General features: G+C 43.1%; 1 protein-coding gene across 8 annotated transcripts; it reads right to left on the minus strand.

Moving 5' to 3' along the window:
- Positions 1–649: 649 nt before the first annotated feature.
- Positions 650–14,706, minus strand: LOC111971973 (bromodomain-containing protein 1). 8 transcript variants are annotated; one of them, XM_070446068.1, is made up of 13 exons: positions 14,342–14,706; positions 11,586–12,958; positions 11,337–11,493; positions 10,687–10,818; positions 9,487–9,615; positions 9,036–9,348; positions 8,600–8,869; positions 7,957–8,439; positions 7,741–7,867; positions 7,403–7,533; positions 2,975–3,069; positions 2,464–2,612; positions 650–2,306 (listed from the first exon to the last, which is right to left on the minus strand). In XM_070446068.1, exons 2-13 carry the CDS (start codon positions 12,947–12,949, stop codon positions 2,123–2,125), a joined length of 3,534 nt encoding a protein of 1,177 aa, XP_070302169.1. In that variant the 5' UTR covers positions 12,950–12,958; positions 14,342–14,706; the 3' UTR covers positions 650–2,122. The 8 variants fall into 8 exon arrangements, with proteins under 8 accessions (XP_070302169.1, XP_023854539.1, XP_023854537.1 ...); XM_023998771.2 differs by lacking the exon at positions 2,975–3,069 and having other exon boundaries at positions 14,342–14,705; XM_023998769.2 differs by lacking the exon at positions 2,975–3,069 and having other exon boundaries at positions 11,325–11,493; positions 14,342–14,704.
- Positions 14,707–24,354: the final 9,648 nt, after the last annotated feature.

Consider the following 24,354-nt stretch of genomic DNA (forward strand, 5'->3'; position numbering starts at 1 on the left):
CAGAAATAACGCATTCCAGACTCACCTGCTGGGGTTCTCGCACGTAATTTCACAGCCGTCTGCCCCACACACACGAGAGGGACTGCTGCCGAACTAGCGGATAATTAGCTCAGTCAAAAGTTCTCTGATGAGGCTGATGCTGGGAGATTGATCTTCACGGTTAGTTGACTTTCTCCGGCTCATGCCGCTGCAGCCTTCCTCCCCAAACAATTAGCATCCGATTGAGGGAGATGTCGGCGGTGAGAAGCCCACTGTTTCTGCATGGACTATGTGCTGCTCTGACATACAGTCCTGGAGAAAATAATTATTTTTGCCATGTTCAGCCATTAAAGTAAACATACAAGATCAATGTCAAAGTTTATTATAACACTTATGGTTTTGTAAGGCAATTATCAAGAAAATTTGCATTTAGGCTATTTGATAGCATTGGACAGAAACTTCTAATCTAGACCATGGTTGTACTATCATGTATTAGATGAAGGTGGCAGTAGACATGTGATTTGACCTCTTATATGCGGCCCCTTGGTAAACGTAATTAGAAATTAAATGATCAAGCAGCAGACGTTTGCCATGCCATAGCTCCACCTTGTGGTAGTCTCTGTATGTCTGTTTCATTTCATCAAACACAAAATCCATACAACACAGAAAATCAGTGATTCAATAACATTTTTTTATTTTCAGTGTTTTATAAAAATACTGGACTTTGCCAGCATCTACTCCATTGGCTATAATGTGGTTTTCCCAGAGAATAAGACTAGTAAAGTCTATTTATAGAACGTCCATATGAAACTGTATTTTGGGATGAAGAAAAAAATAATTCTACCCACTGCTCCCCAGATCCTCCCAACTGAATAAAATGCCATGGATTCTATTCCCACCTTTAAGATTAGTGCCTCTGGTAAAAAAATAAAAAATAAAATATGCAGAGGGCCTCTACAGCTGGCTCTTAGTGAGCCATTAGTATCTCTTACGATTCTTTCTATATAAAGTAATGCATATACATTTCTCCTTTACAATAAATTACTACAGGCACAGTCACCCATGGTCATGGTCCCTGTAACACAGTCAAAACTATTGTGTACGAAGACAACGTTTTGCAGGTTGTTATTCACCGATCACACACACACCACAAAAGGCAACAAAAAATATTTTTTTTAAAAATTTATGAAAATCTGGGCAGCTGATTTTTGGTTGTGTGTGAATGATGCACTTTCAGCTTTTTAAACACTGAAAGCATCTGATGCATACAAGTATAAAGATTTATATAAATATGTACAAAAAAAACAAACACCAATTCCGGTAAAAACATTCTTGTTTTTAAAAACACATTAATGCCAAGAGAAGCTTTTCCATAAACTTCGATAACTTAAGAAACCGTAAAAAAATTTGCTCAAATTAATAACAAAAAAACGTTCAATCAATACAGTATATTTTTTCCCCCTGGTTGAGTCTGTTGTAGCCTAGACTTGCACAGGTTGTAGCACCAGCAAATATTTAATATGCACCATAGTGCTGCCATGAATCACCCCTGCAGTATAAATAGCAAGAAAGTGAACACGCAGTACCAATAATACATGAAAACAGAATAAATTAGTGTCAGGCCTTGTGCAGGTATTTACAGGGTTAAATCCAGGGTTGCTGTAGAGAGTAGATTGGAGTGAGAATCATGATGGCAGTGAAGGTTGCAGCAGTCTTGCAGAACATTACAAGACAGACTCATCTCCGGCACATTCATCACATTAGACCAGTGATTTTCACAAGTCGGTCCTTAGACGCCGTATGAAGGTTTTTGCAGCCGCCAACCCAATTGCTTGAGTTTAGTTGCATAGCTCATAGATTCATTTGAATATACTGCAAGCTACAGTATTTAGAATGGAATAGATTAAAATGGAGCATACGCAGCGTGGAGTCATACCATTTACCCATGAGCAGCTCAGTTAACATAATCAAGACACAAGGTGGAATGAAAACCTGCAACAAGAAACCGTTGGGCTGCTCCTCCACTACAGAGGAGACAGTAAACAATGATGGGTGTGAGGAATACCAGGGCTGCTGTGGAATATCAAGTAAACAGAGTTAAGGAAGGACTCCCCCTAGAGGTGAGGGGGTTGCATGACCAGATTCAGTCCACATCGCAGGGCTCGCTGCTAGGCACATTCCCGACCTGGCTCCGGTGGCTCATGGCGCGCTGGAAGGCGGTCTGCACAGCTTTACGGATGCCAGAGGAGYGGCCCTCCTTCAGTTTGAGCTTGTCCATGGTCTTATTGATACCAAAGGCATCCATCTTGGATCTAGGAAGCCATTGCCTGTCAAATAAAGTGACATAGCGTTAGTATTATGCTACATCATATTACCTCTGACTACTACTGGTCCTCAAGAAAACTTGAACCTGGGCATTTAAATGGTTGGCCACGTTAGAAGACTATACAAGTGGCGAACCATAGAAGGGGAGAATCATCTCACCAGCTGTGCTTGTTGTCGAAGAAGTGGACGAGGAAGAGTTTCTCTTCGGACTTGTACTGCATCAGCTCTCCGACTCTGAGGACGTCCAGAGGGGGCAGGGAGACCCCGTGGTGGTGACGCCCCGCCCTCGGCAGCTTGGGGTCTATGATCTGCATTGAGGGGGGGGGGGGGTGAGAAAAGTGATTGACTCTAGTGGTCTGAAAACAAGAGGACGCAGTGAATCCTGGTGGTGCAGCAGTGGTTCAGATTGGTGGACCGGAACTGACAATCACACTAACAACAAACTACCAAACACAGATGCCATGCTACCCGAGTCACCCGGAAAGCTCTAAGCGATCTGTATTACTCCTCAGCGACTCCTAACACACTCATACCATCCACAACACATTGGAGCTGAGCAGCTTGCTGCATGGGTGAGCACAAACACGAGCTACACCACTTACGATGAGACGAATGGATGGGAAATGAGACATATAGATGGCCAGTCTCTGGGACACAGGCTCTCACTCACCAACGCAGGGTAGGAGGGATATCCACTACATTTTGCCCAAACTAGTTTAAGGGGTTCAGCACTAGAGGACATCCAAATATTTCCGTTGACAACTTCTACGGAAGCAGGAATAACGACAAGCAAGTTATGGGGGGGTTCACTGCAAACAGACGAGAATACTACTCTAAAAGCCATGCTCACACTGATAGGGAAAGACAACAGTAGCAAACAAAACAAGAATGTACGTTCACACACAGGGAAATATTACAGGGCATCAAAATATTGAAATAGTGTTAGTTGTATGAATTATGAAACAACACAAGGTCGATGTAGAGGGTAACCATTCTGCAGTTTGAGACCAAGGAGAAGACGACCGAAAACTTCTGAATTATGTATAGGAAGTGGGATTGATTAGTCTGGACAGGGAGACCATTGCTGCCTTAGGGCATGTCAGCTCAGGCTACTGGGACATAAAAAAAAAAATACCAACCATGGCCCCAGTGTGCAAAGAGYCTCAGCTGTCTGCTGTCAAACGAGCTCATGTTCCATGCTCAGACGCAGTCTTGCCAAGAACACAAACTCCTGTCTAAATCAAAATACACTGCTCAAAAAAATAAAGGGAACACTTAAACAACACAATGTAACTCCAAGTCAATCACACTTCTGTGAAATCAAACTGTCCACCTTAGGAAGCAACACTGATTTACAATACATTTCACATGCTGTTGTGCAAATGGAATAGACAACAGGTGGAAATTATAGGACATTAGCAAGACACCCCCAATAAAGGAGTGGTTCTGCAGGTGGTGACCACAGACCACTTCTCAGTTCTATGCTTCCTGGCTGATGTTTTGGTCACTTTTGAATGCTGGCGGTGCTTTCACTCTAGTGGTAGCATGAGACGGAGTCTACAAACCACACACGTGGCTCAGGTAGTGCAGCTCATCCAGGATGGCACATCAATGCGAGCTGTGGCAAGAAGGTTTGCTGTGTCTGTCAGCGTAGTGTCCAGAGCATGGAGGCGCTACCAGGAGACAGGCCAGTACATCAGGAGACGTGGAGGAGGCCGTAGGAGGGCAACAACCCAGCAGCAGGACCGCTACCTCTGCCTTTGTGCAAGGAGGAGCAGGAAGAGCACTGCCAGAGCCCTGCAAAATGACCTCCAGCAGGCCACAAATGTGCATGTGTCTGCTCAAACGGTCAGAAATAGACTCCATGAGGGTGGTATGAGGGCCCGACGTCCACAGGTGGGGTTGTGCTTACAGCCCAACACCGTGCAGGACGTTTGGCATTTGCCAGAGAACACCAAGATTGGCAAATTCGCCACTGGCGCCCTGTGCTCTTCACAGATGAAAGCAGGTTCACACTGAGCATGTGACAGACGTGACAGAGTCTGGAGACGCCGTGGAGAACGTTCTGCTGCCTGCTACATCCTCCAGCATGACCGGTTTGGTGGTGGGTCAGTCATGGTGTGGGGTGGCATTTCTTTTGGGGGCCGCACAGCCCTCCATGTGCTCGCCAGAGGTAGCCTGACTGCCATTAGGTACCGAGATGAGATCCTCAGACCCCTTGTGAGACCATATGCTGGTGCGGTTGGCCTTGGGTTCCTCCTAATGCAAGACAATGCTAGACCTCATGTGGCTGGAGTGTGTCAGCAGTTCCTGCAAGAGGAAGGCATTGATGCTATGTACTGGCCCATCCGTTCCCAGACCTGAATCCAATTGAGCAATCTGGGACATCATGTCTCGCTCCATCCACCAACGCCACGTTGCACCACAGACTGTCCAGGAGTTGGCGGATGCTTTAGTCCAGGTCTGGGAGGAGATGCCTCAGGAGATCATCCGCCACCTCATCAGGAGCATGCCCAGGCGTTGTAGGGAGGTCATACAGGCACGTGGAGGCCACACACACTACTGAGCCTCATTTTGACTTGTTTTAAGGACATTACATCAAAGTTGGATCAGCCTGTAGTGTGGTTTTCCACTTTAATTTTGAGTGACTCCAAATCCAGACCTCCATGGGTTGATAAATTTGATTTCCATTGATCATTTGTGTGATTTTGTTGTCAGCACATTCAACTACGTAAAGAAAAAAGTATTTAATAAGAATATTTCATTCATTCAGATCTAGAATGTGTTATTTTAGTGTTCCCTTTATTTTTTTGAGCAGTGTATATACAGTACCAGTCAAAAGTTTGGACACACCTACTCAGTCCAGGGTTTTTCTTTATTTTTACTATTTTATACATTGTAGAATAATAGTGAAGACAACAAAACTATGAAATAACACATATGGAATCATGTAGTAACCCCCCAAAAAAGTCTTCAAAAAAATCCAAATATATTTTATATTTGAGATTCTTCAAAGTAGTCACCCTTTGCCTTGATGACAGCTTTGCACACTTTTCGCATTCTCTCAACCAGCTTCATGAGGTAGTCACCTGGAAAGCATTTTAATTAACAGGTGTTCCTTGTTAAAAGTTAATATGTGGAATTTCTTTCCTTCTTAATGCGTTTGAGCCAATCAGTTGTGTTGTGACAAAGTAGGTGTGGTATACAGAAGATAGCCCTATTTGGTAAAAGACCAAGTCCATATTATGGCAAGAACAGCACAAATAAGCAAAGAGAAAATGACAGTCCATCATTACTTTAAGACATGAAGGTCAGTCAATCCGGAAAATTTCAAAAACTTTGAAAGTTTCTTCAAGTGCAGTTGCAAAAACCATCAAGCGCTATGATGAAACTGGCTCTCATGATGACCGCCACAGGAAAGGAAGACCCAGAGTTACCTGCTGCAGAGGATAAGTTCATTAGAGTTACCAGCCTCAGAAATTGCAGCCCAAATAAATGCTTCACAGAGTTCAAGTAACAGACACATCTGAACATCAACTGTTCAGAGGAGACTGAATCAGGCCATGGTTGAATTGCTGCAAAGAAACCACTTTTATTTTATTTAACTAGGCAAGTCAGTTAAGAGGGAATTCTTATTTACAATGACGGCCTACCCCAGCCAAACCCGGACGATGCTGGTCAAATTGTGCGTCGCCCTAAGGGACTCCCAATCACAGCCGGTTGTGATACAGCCTGGAATYGAACCAGGGTCTGTAGTGACGCTTCTAGCACTAGATGCTGTGCCACCGGGGAGCCCGAAATTCTATTAAAGGACACCAATAAGAAGAAGAGACTTGCCTGGGACAAGAAACATGAGCAATGGACATTAGACCGGTGGAAATCTGTCCTTTGGTCTGATGAGTCCAAATGTGAGATTTTTTGTTCCAACCGCCGTGTCTTTGAGACGCAGAGTAGGTGAACGGATGATCTCCGCCTGTGTGGTTCCCACCATGGAGCATGGAGGAGGTGTGATGGTGCTTTGTTGGTGACAACATTATTTATTTAGAATTCAAGGCACACTTAACCAGCATGACTCCCACAGCATTCTGCAGCGATACGCCATCCCATCTGGTTTGCCTTAGTGGGACTATTATTAGTTTTTCAACAGGACAATGACACAACAGACCTCCAGGCTGTCTAAGGTCTATTTTACCAAGGAGAGTGGTGGAGTGCTGCATCGGATGATCTGGTCTCCACAATCACCCAACCTCAACCCAATTGAGATGGTTTGGGATTAGTTGGCCTGTAGAGTGAAGGAAAAGAAGCCAACAAGTGCTCAGCATATGTGGGAACTCCTTTAAGAYTTTTGGAAAAGCATGCCAGGTGAAGCAGTTTGAGAAAATGCCAAGTGTGCAAAGCTGTCATCGAGGCAAAGGGTGCCTACTTTGAAGAATCKCAAATATTTTTTGATTTGTTTAACACTTTTTTGGTTACTACATGATTCCATGTGTTATTTCATATTTGAGGTCTTCATATTATTCTACAATGTAGAAAATAATAAAAAGAAAAGAAAAACCCTGGAATGAGTAGGTGTGTCCAAACCTTTGACTGGTACTGTATATTGTACCAATCTTAGAACTTGTTAACCAGTTGAGACAAATAAAATCACCTCTACTTAACCTGGGTACCAGTCTGTGTTAATATTCCAATTATTGCCACTCCTTGTCATGCTAAACAAATGTTTGGTATATGACACAGAGTACATGGAGTGGAATGTTAGCACAAAACTAGTCTGGATTTCARGCTACCCTCTACTTGCCTAAGCTGAGACTTGCAGTCCATTGGAAGCCAATACATGCACAGGATTCCTTGAGGTTTACTGGCCAATTCGTTTTGGAAAAATTGGAGAATTCCAAATGACTCAGAATAATGTTTTAAAAAGAAACTAATATGAATACACTTTTGGTGACAGGGCAATGGCAGATGACTATGTTAGCTATTCCAGAAAGAAATGATAAACCGCTACCACAAAAATGGATACATGTATCATTCATAATGTAAGTCCCATCCTGGCCTTTATCTCCTGAAAGTGTGTTTGTGCTAAGAACCAGTGTCTCACCTGCTGCAATCTTAGCGGCTTTGGTGAAGTCCCCATTTCCGATACAGGTGATGAGTGCGTTTTTGTCGTCCACTGTGCTCCTACGTGCCATGGATGGCCTTCCTTTCCCACTTTTTGGCACGCTGACCGTGCTGCAGGAAACAAAGGGAAACTAATGTGCCAATAGTGCAACATCCTGCCTTTGACCACAGGTGGCTCTTAGAGCAGACGCTGGATATAAATGCTAACATGGCACTGTGATGTAGGCCCACTGCCTATCCTGTACCTGGTACTACACAGTAGAGTGCTGCAGGCAGAGAGGCTGAATTATTGCTAATGTGCTGAGGTGACAATCATACCTGGTGCTACACAGCACGCTGCCGCTAGGGGAGATGCTAGACTCGGAGGTGCAGCGCCTGCGAGGCTCCATCGGCCTAATGGGGCTGGTTTCAAGCTCCGGCTCGACAACAAATCCATTAGCTAGTCCTGGAGACAAGAAAAAAAATCTCCATTACATTTTGCATGGGGGAAGAAATATGACTTTTTGATTATTTCAATTTAACACTGGGCTTTACCTGTGTCAAGACGCTTGATGGGGGATTCCTCCTCATCCTGGTCACAGTCTCCACAGGCACTGTGGGTCCTCTTCCTGGGTAGGAGGAGAGTCTCCAGGCGAGGAATGACCACTGAGAGGAAGGATTTGGTGCCCAGCAGCGGGCAGCCGAGCTGATGCTCAGCTGTCCTTGGGGGCTTCTGCGGGCTGGCATTCTTGGACTTGCGAAAGAGCACATTGGTCCGCCTGTTGCCCGTGCTAGAGGGCTCTGGGAGCGTGGAGGTGGCCCCAACACTAAGGTGACTGTCGGAGACCAGCGGGTTAGAGATGTGCCCGTTGAGGGTATCCCGGGGTACTGAGGTAGCGGTCTTGACACCGTTGCACTTGAAAGTCTTCTGGCTCTTGATGGGCTTGAGCATGGGAGGTTCTGAATGACTGTCTGAGTTGAGAAGTGGCGGCGACGAGTTCAACGGCTCTAGTTTCGGTGGGAGCAAAGACTCCCCTTCTATACAACCAAGACAGAATCACAGTAGGAAATGAAAACATCCTGACATGTAGAACAAGCAAGCCTTAGCTAATAGCCTACAGTTCATCAAATGAGACATCAAAGCAAGGAGAAAGCATTATTGAACCAATTCTTTGCTTTTAGACCACCTGGTACATACCCTCTTCCTGTGTGCTGTGTCGAGTGGGGGGCAGTGGTTTCTCCTCAGTCTCTGCTGGTTTCGGTTCAGAGGGGGCGGCAGCGGGGTGTCGCGTCTTTAGGTATATCTCGCTGCGAACATCTGTGATGGTCTTTTTGAGCAGCTTCAGTCGCTTGCTGCGAGACGGACTGGACTTCATGGCACTGCTCATATCCAGCTTCTCCAGCAGCTCTTTCAGTTGCCCTTCCAAAGACATGTGCTGCCGGTTGGCTGGGTTTAGTATCTGGTCCACTGCAAGATACACAAACAACAACTTGATTGGCTGAGCTCAGTTGTGGCCCCATTCCAAAATGCTATAGTACCATAAATCAATAGTTGGATTCAGCAAAGGGTATTTAGTTGATTTGGCTGTGGACCGATTAATATAGAAGTAAACATATGTAGACCATGTTCTTACCATCGTCCCAGGAGAAAGGGGAAGGAGCCTCCACCTTGGGCTGCTCAGGAAGGTGCATCCCGCTGGCAAAGTCAAAGCCGATTCGCTCAGCCTCCCGACGAGTCTTCCTGAGGATGGCCCCGCCTCGGTCTTGCAGACGCAGACCGGCCTTGTAGAAGAACGTGTCCTTGGCGTTGTACTTCATGCAGTTGAATATGATCTGATCGAAGTCAGCCTCAAACTCCACCAGGCTCTTGTAGCCGTGGGCATCAATGCGCTTCCTCATGGTGGAGAAGTCCATTGGCTTCTTGATGTGGTCCAAGTAGTCAGGCACCTGAAAGGGATGGGGAGATGGCAAACAAAACATGATGCTGATAGAAAGGGTACCCAAAGAATGAATTAGAACCATATGGTACCATTTGTTTTTAATCTGTGGAAGTAACATTCTATTGTGGGGTGTGGGGGACCTTACCTCATTAACACTGACAGGCTGGGCAAAGATCTTGGCTGGGTCCTTCTCCTGAAGCTGGTCCAGTACGGCTCGAAGTAGAATATTTAAAGGTGTGAGCTGTACCTCTAGAACAGACTGTTGGAGCTTCATCTGAAAGGGGACAGGACAGAACACAAAGCTGTAGCAGTATACTAATATTTACTAAGGCTTCCAACAACCAATCCTAAAGCCGTTTCAACAACAAGCTAGGTTTCCATCCAATTGGCGACAGATTTTCATGCAAATATTCTAAAATATGCATAAAGAAAATATGCGCATTTTCCCACCAGTGGTGTGTTTTCACCAAACGGACTCGTTGAGGATAACAATCAGCGTGTGATGTAGTGCACTTTTTTTTTTTACATTTTCACAAAGTTTTCATGTACCAAATAAAAATCTAAAGTTCGTGTTTCCATCGCATTTCACTCTACCGATAGTTTTGTCACAAAAACTGTTGCGTTATATAGCAAATGTGCCTTCTCTGGTCTTGGAACATGCGCTCTAGCCAAGACCTCACCAATACAGTGCAGGAAGGCTGTGCAGGTAGGCTATGCATAAAGAATGCATACATAATGAGATTCGTATGGAYATGAGCGAGAATATTTTTTATTTGTCAAACAGCAGTCAACCATCGATCATCATGTCACCAGAATCAGACCGTCAATATTTATTGGAAAGTARMATCAAGACCACTGTGCACTTTCACCACCCTGTGAATTTCATCATAACTTATTTCATCTGTAGMCTAATAAACCGCATGCTTTCCCGAGTTGTAGTGGGGGGGACCACACACACCATATCATCTTTATCATCTTACTTCGATATGGTGGTTTTTATATCAATATTTGTGCATAAAAAGGCATTTCCATCACCATTTCTCATAATTAATTTTCCAGACACAAAAAGATCCTACCATGTCGAACAAAAAAAATGATATTTCGGTATTTCTAAAATTGTACCGAAACGTCCGGTTTCCATTACAGCTGTCGTGATTTTTATTTGATTGTACTCAGTATGACTCGCATAAAAACTGTAGATTCAAACATGGTTACAGATTATTTCAAAAGGAGATGAAATTCATTTTACCACATTTTATTTATAGGAGGGCTCACAACTATCCATTGATATGCTGTCACAAACGTTCTAATTTCACTACTGTGGAAAATAACCAATTCTCTGTACCTCCTCTCTCTTTAGCTTCTCCCTCTTCCTGATCAGTTCTAGCAGTAGGCGAGCTCGCTCCAGGTCTTGGCGTAGGCGGTGCCATTCCTTTAGCTGCTCCTTCATCGCTTGATTATCCTCCACCCTGCTGTCCTGTAACATCAGAGTCCAAAAAGGCATTTTAATGTACATTCACAAGACATAAATCTCAGGTAAAGGGGGGCAGAAAATGACAAGGCACTACCTTCAATGGACACTGGTGGAGAGCCATTTTGAATATGGCTCTGACTAAAATAAACTAGGCTAATTTGAATTACATCTCTTCTCTTTTTTGTAGTATATATTGAAATGAATGGCCCATCTCAATTTATATGTGTAATATTATGTAGTGTCATGTATATTATGCATTTTATTTGTTGTGTTTTGTTTCCTCTTTGGACCCTAATAAAACACCATTATAATACCAAAACGTTTGATAAAACGGTGCAAACACAGGAAACTGCTCCATATTTATCAAATCAACTATTAGCCTGCTTTATTTTGATTTCCGAGTTTGGGAGAAAGGTTTTAAAACACAAGAAAAGTAATTTTTAAAGCAGACACGATTCTCTATCTCGAGGATTTGGATACCATGAAAGTTACTGAACAATTAAACTGACCACTGGACTGACCAGCGGCTCTGGTTTGGGGACCTGGGTGTTAGCCTGTAGCCGCCTGATCAGCGGGACGCCCTTCCTTGACTGTCTCTTCAGCATCCAGTAGCTCAGGACCCGCTCCACAAACACCTTCTTCTTCTGGACAGACACTTGATTGAGGATTGTGTCAAAACTGGGGGGGGCATATGTTAGCATTGGTCATTTAGGAAAATATTTAGAAACATTTGATTGGTAGACAAATGAAGTAAAAAATAATATGCCTACCTGCTGGGGGTTATACTAGGCCCAGGTGCAGCAGGAGCCTCTTCCTCTACCTCAGGGACCACCACTATTATCTTACTCTTCTTCAGCCACCCTTTTAACCTCCTCCTCCCTCTTTTGTCACCCCTCTTGTGACAGACACCGTTTTTAGCGTGGCCTTCCTCGTAGATGGCAAGGGGTCTCCGGGTGCACCCTTTAGGAGTGTGAGCGCAGCAGAAGGCTGTCTTCTTCACAGAGAAAGTGGGCGAACCGGTCTCTGTGAATTCCTTGACAGGCTCCATTTTCATGTAGAGGCCGGCCTTTTGGGCACAGCTGACATGAAAGGCTGTGTAACAGTTAACCTTGTGGCACTGGATGCAGGCCCCGGCACCCTTCTCCTTGCAGAGGTAGCAGGTGAGCTTCCAGCGGGCGGGCGGAATATTGCTGACACCGTCGATGGGCTCGATGAAGACCGTGTCAGAGAAGCCCACCTCTGGCACCCACAGGGCACACACCACGTGGCCCCAGCGGTCATCGTCCGTCTTTTTCAGGGCGCCGCCCTTGTTGGGGCAGAAGACACACTCAGCGGGCCGTGAGGGGCWCTGGAGGCAGTGGCGACACAACCACTGGCCCTCTGGGATGTAGGGAACACCGTAGCACTCCTGGTGCACGGCCATGTTGCAGGAGTCACAGAAGAGAATAACATTGCTGTCCTGGCCGTCTCCGTCCATGCAGATGCAGCAGACAGCGTCCTCGTCGATGAGGGACTGGGGGTCACTCCGGCCCTTGCTGTCAAAGGAGGACTCCTTCTCAAAGCGATCCATAAGGAACTCAAAGAGGTTCTGGGACACCTGGCTGATACCCTCACTTTTCCTCTTGTCGTTGAGTAGATCCAGCCAGGCGTAGTCCTCCTCATCCATGTCGTATTCCACCTCCTCATCCAGCTCTTCGGCCGTCTTCTCACAATACATATAATAGATGGAGGGCCTCCGAGACACTGCGGGAAGGTTGTACTCCACAGTGCGGAACTTGGGTTCCAAGAGGGCGCTCCCTTGCGGGTCAGCGCCATGTGTGGTGGTGAGGGCAGTGCCCCTCTTCTGCTGGTTGTCTTTGAGTCTCACCGAGCGCACCAGGACTAGCTGGGGCTTCTCGTTGTTCTCCTTGTTGCTGTTGCACTCCATGATCTCTTGGGCCGTGGGGTCATCATCGGTGATGACATCCAACTTGTCATAGATGCTGATCCTGTGCACACGGCCATCTATCTCCAGGTCCACCATGCGCTGGGCCTGGGCGTAGGTCAAGGTCTCCTTGTTCGGTGAGGGTTTGATGGGAGAGGGGGGCCTCTGGGGCGTGGACATGCGATTATGATGCCGTACTTTTTTCTTCATCTTGAAGAGCTAAAGAACCAGCAAAAAAAAACAATTTGATTGAAATTGCACTTGGGGCAATACCAACCAAGATTGTAATAAATCATTAGCCAGCCACAATTTCCATTTCTTGGTTTCAGTTGTGTGTACTATTCTGACATAACAAGACAATTCATTAACAAGACAATGCCTAGTCCCGAATGTGGCGATGTTTTCCATTGTGCAGCATTGTTAGTCCCGAATGTGACTATGTTTTCCATTGTGTACAGCATAACCATGTACATTTACATGGATGTAGAACAAACTAAACGTCCCTTGTCTGTCACCCATGTTTAATCAAATTATATTTTAACTTACTCTGACGATTTATTGTCCGTGGGGTTGCTCATTCAGCTGGTCRACATTCGAAGTATTATTAAACAGACTACAACATGTGTGTCTCTGTGTGCAGAAATAATGTTGTTTGCTCGTGACCTAAGGCACGTGCACAAGACGGAAGTACATGCAAGTGATGCATTTATACTAACCCAAGTCTAGCAGGTGTTTACATGGTTTAGCGAATGTGCCAGAAATGTCAATGGTAATACCTGCGCTATTAAAAGTCGGGTAAATAATACTTTCCTGTGGATATTTTCCCTCAAATTTCGACCAGCTGAATGACCAATCACACAAACAACCGGTAGAGTAATATCACATGTAATTGTAGTCAACATTCTGGGTTGTAAGAAAACGTGTCAAGTTTCTGATCTTTTTTCAGACTAAGTTATACAAATAACTTGTATCAGTCTGATTAATTAGGCAACCATTAGTTACCCTGGTTRACGTTAGTCAACTGTCAAAAAAAAMAACATATAGCTAGATAATGTTAGCTAACTTACTAACTTGGCAATGCTAAGTTGTGCTAGTTAGCATTAGCTAGTTAACTGCTTAAACAAGTCACAATTAGATAGCTACTTTAAAGCAATGGTAGGTGCCGTTGTAGCTATTAGGCTAGCTGGCTAGAAGTTAACTGGTTAACGTTCGCTAGGCTAAATTAGCGTAAAGCCAGTTTGTGGCTAGCAAATTAGCTAGATTCCGAGAAAACGCAGTAACTACTGAGCAAACTAACGTTAGCTTCAATTTGTTGAACGTTGAGCAAGGCATAAATATCATATGTATATGAAGCCAGGAGAGGGAGATCCCGTAAAAGCACAGCGCCAGCAGTCTCACTTACTAGAAAGAGTTAGCTAGCTAMGACAGTTCGTTCACAATACGCCAAGAGGGAAATATGGCGTCGGACTAAACAAGAATCCGAGTCCATTCGTTAAAGTTATACATTTTCCCCACTAGCATGTATAATTCATTTATATAAATTATTTTAGGTCGGTCTAAAAAGCATGCGTGTGTGTGGATAGGAAATTTGGCTATACCTACCTTTGTATTTTCAGTAATTCTGCTTTTGAAAACAGCAGCGCTTGCAGGCAATGGCGCCGAAGTAGCCTGCGCAGAGCAGCAGCAGTAAATCCACACACAATCCTCTCATCCAACGGGCACCGCTCGAGCAGTTTTGAATTATAAATTTGAAAGATACCAAGAGGTATCCACGACGACTGTCTAAATTCCAAATTCGATTCTATTTCAAACATAAATATTTCGGGAAAGCCACCAAATACTAGCTAATGTCCTTTTCCAACTGGCTAATAATCAGTAACTAGCAAGCTGCCCCTGGTTTCTTTTCCCCAACAACAATGCGGTTGTGCAATGTGCAGCGACTCCATAGAGATGGATAGAGCACGCTAGTTCCCAAAATCTAGTTTTAGCATGGGCAGCGCTTTCTACTTTAAGTTTTATTGGCGAATCGCAACCAACTGACAGGTGCATACGGCGCCACATACTGTACTGGATTGTGAGGCCGGTCACGATCTATCTATACCACTATATTCTCCTAACTAACCCTTAATTTCTAATAATATATAATAATTCCCTTCAAGCCTCACTACTCCCATCAGCCCCACCCCAAATACCTCCCATCACCCCCACCCAAAATACCACCCACTCCACATTCCTGTCCAACCTCTCTGACCATATCAAACAACCTCTCCGTTTCTACTTCATACATTTCACAAAATAATAATACATGTTCAACCGTTTCTTCTACCATACATCCATTACACATTCCAGTACCAATTTCAAAGATGAATTAAATCACTAATTCCCTTATCTCATCCTACAACAAATAACATCCTACCTTCTCTTCTCATTATATGACACTATTTCCCATACAGATTTCCTTACACTATAAAAATGTCTGCCCTTTCAWCCCATTGTCTCTGCCAGCAATCATAACACATTTTTCAGGATCAATGTTTTTATTTCCCCTCTACCCAACTGCACCTGTATATGCACAATTGTATATGCACAATATAATTTTTCACTGCTCTTTTTGCTATTATATCTACGATATAATTTCCATAAACACCTGTATGACCCGTAATCCAACAGAACAGAATTTCAATACCATTTCTTTGTAACCCTAATAACAGCATCATTCTTTCTAACCATAAATCCTCACGTTCTGACTTTCCAGATCTTAAACTACACAAAAGTGATGCAGAGTCCCAACATATTACTACTCTTCTTGGTTGCACCTCCTCTGTCCATTGCAATCCAACAATTATCGCAACCATTTCTGTTGAATATACAGATAAATCATTAGTCTCTTGCATAGATTAACATCAAACTCAGGAATAAGTACAACTGCTCATGTGTTCCCATTCAGGGGATCCTTTGAACCTACTTTATACACCTCAAGACATTAATACAACTGATTACTAATATATTGATACACTATTGTTTCTACATTATCTTCTTCACACCATTGTTTATTTTCTTCTGTCATGTTGATTCTGTCATGCTAAGATCAACATGTGGTCTTGTATAAAACCATTGCGACACATTTCCTATTGCCACAGATGGCCCTATAACAATATCTCTGAGTCCATAGTGGCATTTCCCCAGTATCTAATATGCATATCCTTGCTTCAGGTCCTGAGGTACAGGCAGTTAGATTTGGGTATGTCATTTTAGGGGAAATTCAATAAAAAAATGGTATTATCCTTAAGAGGGTATCCTTAAGGGATAGTGGCATTTCCCCAGTATCTACTTGTAAAGCCTCAACCGGTGTAGTTTTAAATGCACATCCTGAGTGGCCTCACTTGCATCCTATCAAGGCGCAACAGTGATGTAAAATCCACAGAACCATATACAAAGCACCCATAATCTACGGACGATCTCATCAAAGTACGATAAATATTCAGTAAAAACTGCCTATCTGCTCCCCCAATCATCACCAACTATTGTCCTCATGAGATTCAATAATTTCTTACATTTAGTCTCAATACCTGTCAGATTTTCATCAAACCATAGCCCCAAATACTTAAATTCTGTTACCCTTTCCATTCGTTCTCCAGATAATAAAACATCTTCCTTAATCTTTTTGTTAGCGAACAACATATGGCAAGATTTAGCATTCCTCTACTGCTTCCATTTTCTCTATTACATATATTACATACATATATTACATCTATTACATACATATCCTTCCCCTTTTCCAAATGGCACCATCATCTGCATATAACGCTGCCCCTATACCCTGTCCAATATTCCCAAAGATATCATCAATCAACGTGAATAAGGTAGGACTAATAGCACTACCCTGTGGAGTTCCATTTTCCACCTCATATTCTGGGCAATGTCATTGAGGACAGTTTGAAGTAGTCAACTGGGTGGGACTTCCTGTGTTGAGGAAGTATCACATCATAGGAGGTTGGTGGCACCTTAATTGGGAAGTGGAATCAAACACATGGTTTCCACACTATGTGTTTGATGCCATTCAATTTGCACCATCCTCCCCTCAGCAGGATCACAATTCCATCCAGGTCATCAGCCAATTAGTTATACTTATGAGCAAACATTCCATAACTGGTCACCAATCTTTTTTTAACTAGACAAGCCAGTTAAGAACAAATTCTTATTTACAATGACAGCCTACCAGAGAACAGTCTTGTTCAGGGGCAGAACAACAGATTTTTTACCTTGTCAGCTCAGGGATTCAATCCAACAACCTTTCAGCTCTAACCACGAGGCTACCTGCCACCCCCTTTTTTTTATTTTACCTTTATTTAACTAGGCAAGTCAGTTAAGAACAAATTCTTATTTTCAATGACAGCCTACCAGAGAACAGTCTTGTTCAGGGGCAGAACGACAGAATTGTACCTTGTCAGCTCGGGGTTTCGAACTTGCAACCTTTCAGTTACTAGTCCAACGCTCTAACCACCTTTGCTTTATACCTGTTCAAACAACACCAGGTGGCAGAATCCACCCTTTCAGTTTGTTTACCAACTCATAGAATTAGTAGAAGAAAATGTACTACTTCAAAATGAAGTATCGCTCATAGCGATAGTTAAGAGGATCCAACATGTTATCTGTCCTAACATGGCATCTGTGAGAGCATAGGCAGCGCCATGGTTTCCACTAGTTACAACAGCCACAAAGTMAAAATTGTCTATAACAAATTAGGAAAATCAAACTGTACTTTTTGGTCTTAATTTAAGCGAAAATCAGGAAGTTGTGAGGGTGAAGAAAATGGTCTGTTCGACATTGCAGCCGAATGTTCATGCGACTCCCGACTTACTGATCCACAAATCACCTTGCTTCATAAATAACTGCTGGCTATTATTTGTAGATCAGTCAATCAGTCACTATTTACCCACAATGCATCATGGATTTGATGCTCTCGAAAATGGTAATTGAGAACGTCCCAGTTGTGGTGCTGGGGGGGTGGGTCGTCACTAGTTACCACAGCCACAAAGTCATAAACCCAGCCTATTTCTTACATTTCTCTTCTCCAAAATGTTATTTTAAACCTAACCTTAAACCCAACCTTAACCACACTGCTAACCTTATGTCTAACCCTTACCTTACATTAATACAAAAAAGCACAATTTTACGATATAGCCCATTTTTACTTTGTGGCTGTGGTAACTGGTGACAACCAGTAGGGAGCGCTTTCTTCTTGGGAGTAGGCCACTGTGCTTGGTATGTCGATCATGGAAAAACCAAGCCCCACGTKGCTCACAAGAATTTCCCACAAAGGCCTAGGGTGGCAGGTCGCCTATCCCAAGGTTTGAATCCCAAATGCGATAGGAGAATCTGATGGGGAGTGAGCCAGCAACTGGAGGGCTCTCCACTAACCTTTCATCCCAAATGTAATGCGCTCAGGGATAATAGTACAACAACAAAAAAGGACATTTTAAAAAATGAACTATGATTTTCGTCAAAAGCCCTCTCCCTATAGTTTTTGACAACTGAATTGCTTGTTGCAGATATTATCCCCAATAATGTAAATCTAAATGTCATGATGTATATCTATAAATTAACTGTCCTCAAACAAATCAAGCAAAATTGCTTTTTGTCCCCTGTAGTAGTTGTCACGCAAACACACAGTTGATATTGGTGTTGCAAATGCCTGTACGGCAAGAATTAAGATTTGTATTATTTTATTATTTAAAAAAATAAATGATGAGCGTTTGTCTTTTTGGACTCGTCTCCTTCGATCCTTCTGTGCTGTGTGCACTGTGCACCTTCCCACTCGCACACAGACACCAAGCCCCTCCCCCCGCAACAACAAATACGAAAGATCTCTTCTTCCTCTCTGACAGCAAGCAGTTTCAACTCGCTATTTACATTTGATGTTTGGTCCAACAGAATCAGTCGATACCTTTTCTATCTACACCCTTTTTATGTCTCAACTGCCAAAATGTAAAATAGAGCAGAACCCACTAAAACAGGATTATCAATGAACATGATTGTAGAAATTAAGGTTCAGTTTCTGTCGCGCGCAGAAAACGTAAACAAACCAAAACATTTATTATTTCGTGAATGGCCATAAATGTGAAAAAAATCTAGGTATGACATTTAATATATATCGCCCCGCCCTACGGATGTTCAGTATTTGCACACCAGTATTTCTACTTGCACATCATCTGCACATCTATCACTCCAGTGTTAATTTGCTAAATTGTAATTACTTCGCTACTATGGCCTATTTATTGCCTTACCTCCTCACGCCATTTGCACACACTGTATTTTTATATCGTGTTATTGACTACGTTTGTTTATTCCATGTGTAACTCTTTGTTTTTGTTTGTGTCGCACTGCTTTGCTTTATCTTGGCCAGGTCGCAGTTGTAAATGAGAACTTGTTCTCAACTGGCCTACCTGGTTAAATAAAGGTGAAATTAAAAAATAAAATAACGTTTCCTCCGATACAAAGAATTGTGAAGAATATATTAATTCCCAATGATGGCCACCATGTGGCACTATAACAAAACAAAAAGGTATCCATTCTCTTTGAAATGAACCATCCCATTGTAAACTAGGACCAGAGTTGGCATTTATCAAAGAACCAGAACAAGGAATTTTTCAATGTGGACAAATTGACAGATGCTACCTTTAACATAATCTTAACTCCAGTCCACCTGGTAATGATGCATTTTGTGAAATACCTGCTAGTTTCACAGTGCTCTGATTCGTCACCAACGTAATCTAAATGGAATTCATTCAGGTTACAACAAGTTCCTCTGCACTATTCATAAAAGAAAGATGACACCTGCTCTACAGAGAGAATGTTCACAAAAGGAGGTATTGAAAGGGCAAGGAACAACGTGTTCCCTGATTCTGGGACAGAGCACAGGGCTCGTGTGTGTATTCTATGGTCTGACTGCCAGTGCAGTTGTGGTGCAGGTGGTCAATTAAGGTCAGGATGACCATGAAAACCACACTGACTTACCAAGGCCAAGGACATTTACATGACATTCTTTCCCATTACAATTTTACAAGCTGTTTAATTCATCTTTTCAATAAGAAGGTAACCGGCTCGAAATAGAAACATTGTCGAATCAGAACAGGAACAAAGGAAAGAACCTTTATTAATGCAGACCCAGAGTTTATTTGTAGGTTTTAATGTTGTTTTTATTGGCAACTGGGAAATTGCATCAACGTGATCAAAAGTGTTTAAAACAGAAACAAATGTGTGTAAACAAAAGATGATGGAAACGTTGTACTGACTGGGGGTGTGTCAGGCTTGTTGCCATGGTGTGTCTGGATGTTTCAGGAGGAGAACTGCTTATTTTCCTTGGTTGTTTTGAAGGAGCAGAGTGATTCGAGAGGTAGTGCTGATGCATACCAAAGAATCTCCTGGCGTGAATGAAACTCCTGAGTTGAGAGAGGGGCTGGGGGTCAGGATGGGGGCAACCTGAGATGAACTCCCCAGCTCTCGTTGGCCTTAGCTGGTGATGATGGTAGCGGGACAGAGGCCAGGAAAACAGCAGGCCCTGTGCTTCCAGTTAGCCTCCTTGACCTGTGATGATCACAAACACACAGCCCCTTCCGCTCTAATGTGCTCTCTCCCTTCCGCCTCCATCAGCATTATTCCACTCTAAATCACTGTCAATAAAGTCTCACAAAGTAAAGCTCTTTCAAAGTCTTAGGCGGAGAAAATAACAGCTATGGTTTACTTTGATGTAAAAAAAAAAAAAAAAAAAGTGTGGTTTTGTATGTCAAGGGGTTTCCCATACTTCCTAAGCTGAATAGTGTCACTGTAGGATATAAAACCACCCAACGTTTATGTTGGAGGTTCCCAGATTGGAAGATCTAAAGCAGATCTAAGTGGATCGAGAATCTGTTGGGCAATGTTTGTTCAGTTGACTTTCATCTTGTCTTTGAACTACGAATTCTCACTGATCAACAGGTGCACGAAGGATTGGTCCAATGTGAACCCGATGCTGTCGTTTGTCTTGGATATCCTTGTTTGGCTGTTTTCCTTGAGGTCTGTTTACAATAAACCTTGTACCCACAAGACAGAGAGGGACAACCACTGTACTTAGGCAGAGGGTAGGGTAGAGAGATAATTTTCTTTCTTTTCTTACAAGCATGGGGTAGACCAGTACTCTTTTCCACAGTACTTTTCTGTGTGATCTCGGTAACTCTATTTCCAGGCCAATATTGATTCATCTGGTTTTTGTTTAATTGGGAAGGAAGATCTGACAAAATAGGTTTTCCTATTTGAGAACATAATAGGCTCACACAGCAGAAGAATTTGACATGCAAAACCACACCAACCTGGCTTCTCAGTGGGTGCTCACCAGTGGAGGCTGCTGTGGGGAGGACGACGTAATAATGGCTGGAACGGAGCGAATGGAATGGCATCAAACCATGTTTGATGTAGTTGATACCATTCCGCTCCAGCCATTACCACGAGCCCGTCCTCCCTAATTAATGTGCCACCAACCTCCTGTGGTGCTCACTATAGCAGAGATATGACTGTTTTCATAGATTATGACCACTTTTGTTTTTATTTAGACTGCTCTGTGAAACATTCAGTGTGATTTCAATGTTCTTTAAGATGAAATGTAATAACAACATGTTTTTCACTCAACTGCACAACCTGTTTTTCATCAAAACCTTTTGACAAAACAGACAAACTGTGAAATACAGAGGCATTAACGAAGGCATTAAAGCACTCATTATATCATGAGAAACAAACACGTTTTAGTGTTTGATCCCCACTAGTTGGCGCAGTGTTACAGTTCTTAAGGCAGTGTAAGTGAGGTGTGATTGTCTTGAATGGGAGCAATAAATGGTTTTCCAAACACACTTGGCCCCGAGAGTCCAGCCACCTGTAGCTGATATTCCTCTCCAGAACATGTTACTGCAAAAAGCAGTAAAAAAACCCATTAAGCAATAACATTTGACAATGATACATCAGTGCAAACACTCAACTGAAACAAGTGCTCAATATTCTACTACAATTGATTCTACACATCCAAAGTCATTGTCATTGTCTAAATCCCCTGCAGGGGCAGATTGGCCATCTGGCAATTCTGGCAAATGCCAGATGTGCTGAACCATTTTATTTTATTTGGGTGGGCTGGTTGAAATTGACACACACACACACAAATGTGTATTTTATATAAAAATAAAACAATGAAAAAGGTGACTGGTGGCTCATGGGCCTGKTAAGAGTTTTTTTGTTATTTGTTATTTCTCTGTTATACTTATCTATAATGGGCCTTTGGCTGATCAGTCACAGTTACCATGCCCTAGCTCAAGACCAAACATTTTAAAAGTAGGCTACATAAAAGTAGACWAAAATTCCAATCTCAATCAAAATGCAACAGCTGTTTAGCGTATTGGTTGGCTGCCTTTAGAACCATGCGGAGCATCACTCGGAGAGAAATCATTCATTAAAATCATTCAAAATACTACACTAGAGAGCATGATTTGGCCACAGAGGATCATTAGCTTCTTTTAATAATGAGCTGTGGATTGTCTTAAGCTCGCAATTTGGGCTACGCGTGCGGCAAATAGCTTACCAAATAGCTGATTGTTGAGTTGCAGTGGTCAGTGAAAATCTGTTAAATAAGCCTATCGCGATATTTCAAAATACTACAATCATAGGAAATCCCCGGTGAGTGCGTTCATATTCACTGTCTTTATCATTGGATCAGTACCACTGTCTTGGATCAGTACCACTGGAACGTTTTTTTCTCCTCCAGGCTAGATGGGCGTCATATTGTACAATTTGTGTTTCCCCTTTTCATAAGCCTAGATTAGATGGTTGCATTCAAGACAAGCTTGTTTTTACTGATCAGTTTGTCAGTGTTAGCTGAGTAGGCTACTATTTTTGTTGTATTAAAATATATGTTGCTTATGTCTCCAGTCATATAAAGTGTAGTAGAATTGCATGAAATGTGTTTATAAAAGACCACATTTTTCACAGTGCTAAGAAAGGAGAAAAAACATCTCTGATTAGGCCAGGGCCGAACTACCGCATTTGGGCTCCATAGCTTTAACTTCCCACCACTGATGGGCCGGCCTGGTTTTCTGACAGGCTGAGCTGAAGTCATGCAAACTCACATTCAAAGTCAAATTCGGCATCAGCAAAGAGACCTGCTTCGATGCTGTCATCATGGATCGTAAAGTAATGGAAACGGTGCCTATAAACATAGAAAGAGCATATTCTGTATTGTCAGATCACTCAAAACAAAACAAAATGTGGCCAGATAAAAGCATGATTTGGTCAAATGGTAAAGTGCATTATCAAATTAAATCAAATTGTATTTGTCACATGCGCCGAATACAACAGGTGTAGGTAGACCTTACAGTGAAATGCTTACTTACAAGCCCTTAACCAACAATGCAGTTCTAATAAGAAAATACATACAAAAAAGTAAGAGATAAGAATAACAAATAACAATAGCGTGGCTATATACAGGGGGTACCGGTACGAAGTCGATGTGCGGGGGCACCGGTGTCGAGGAGTTGAGGTAATATGTACATGTAGGTAGAGTTATTAAAGTGACTATGCATAGATAATAACAGAGAGTAGCAGCAGCGTAGAAGGGGGGGGGGGGGGGGCGGGCAATGCAAATAGTCTGGGTAGCCATTTAATTAGCTGTTCAGAAGTCTTATGGCTTGGGGTAGAGCTGTTTAGAAGCCTCTGTGAACCTAGACTTGCGCTCCGGTACTGCTTGCCATGCGGTAAAAGAGAGAACAGTCTATGACTAGGGTGGCTGGAGTCTTGACAATTTTTAGGGCCTTCCTCTGACACGCCTGGTATAGAGGTCCTGGATAGCAGGAAGCTTGGCCCCGGTGCCTGTGGTCGGAGGCCGAGCAGTTGCCATACCAGGCAGTGATGCAACCAGTCAGGATGCTCTCGATGGTGCAGCTGTAAAACATTTTGAGGATCTGAGGACCCTTGCCAAATCTTTTCCGTCTCCTGAGAAGAAATAGATTTTGTCGTGCCCTCTTCACGACTGTCTTGGTGTGCTTGGACCATGTTAGTTTTTTGGTGATGTGGACACCAAGGAACTTGAAGCTCTCAACCTGCTCCACTACAGCCCCGTCGATGAGAATGGGGGTGTGCTCAGTTCTCCTTTTCCTGTAGTCCACAATCATCTCCTTTGTTTTGATCACATTGAGGGAGAGGTTGTTGTCCTCGCACCACATGGTCAGGTCCTCATGTAATCAAAGTGTCTGCCCTGTACTTGTGCCTTCGCTGGGACCTGCTGCTGTGATGAGCGTGCCACTCTCCTCTCCCCCGTGCGCTCAAGGGGAAAAAAGGCACTCTGATCATATAACATTTAAAATGCAATTGCACAAAAAAATACCCCTTTTTAAGCTTTGTCCCCTTGTCCCTGTCGAATAGATGAGGGTTTCACCTTTCTGTAGGTTTACTTTTTACTTCTCAACTCTCACTATTTAGCTCAATATCAACTATTTTACAACCAAGGTTATATTATATTGCTTTGCGATATGGAGCCAAATGTGCACCGGCCATTGCGAGGGCAYAGCCCTATAGGTCTCATGGGTAGTAGCCTACAACTG

This window comes from Salvelinus sp. IW2-2015, linkage group LG13 (genome assembly GCF_002910315.2).
Source record: "Salvelinus sp. IW2-2015 linkage group LG13, ASM291031v2, whole genome shotgun sequence".
NCBI lineage: Eukaryota > Metazoa > Chordata > Actinopteri > Salmoniformes > Salmonidae > Salvelinus > Salvelinus sp. IW2-2015.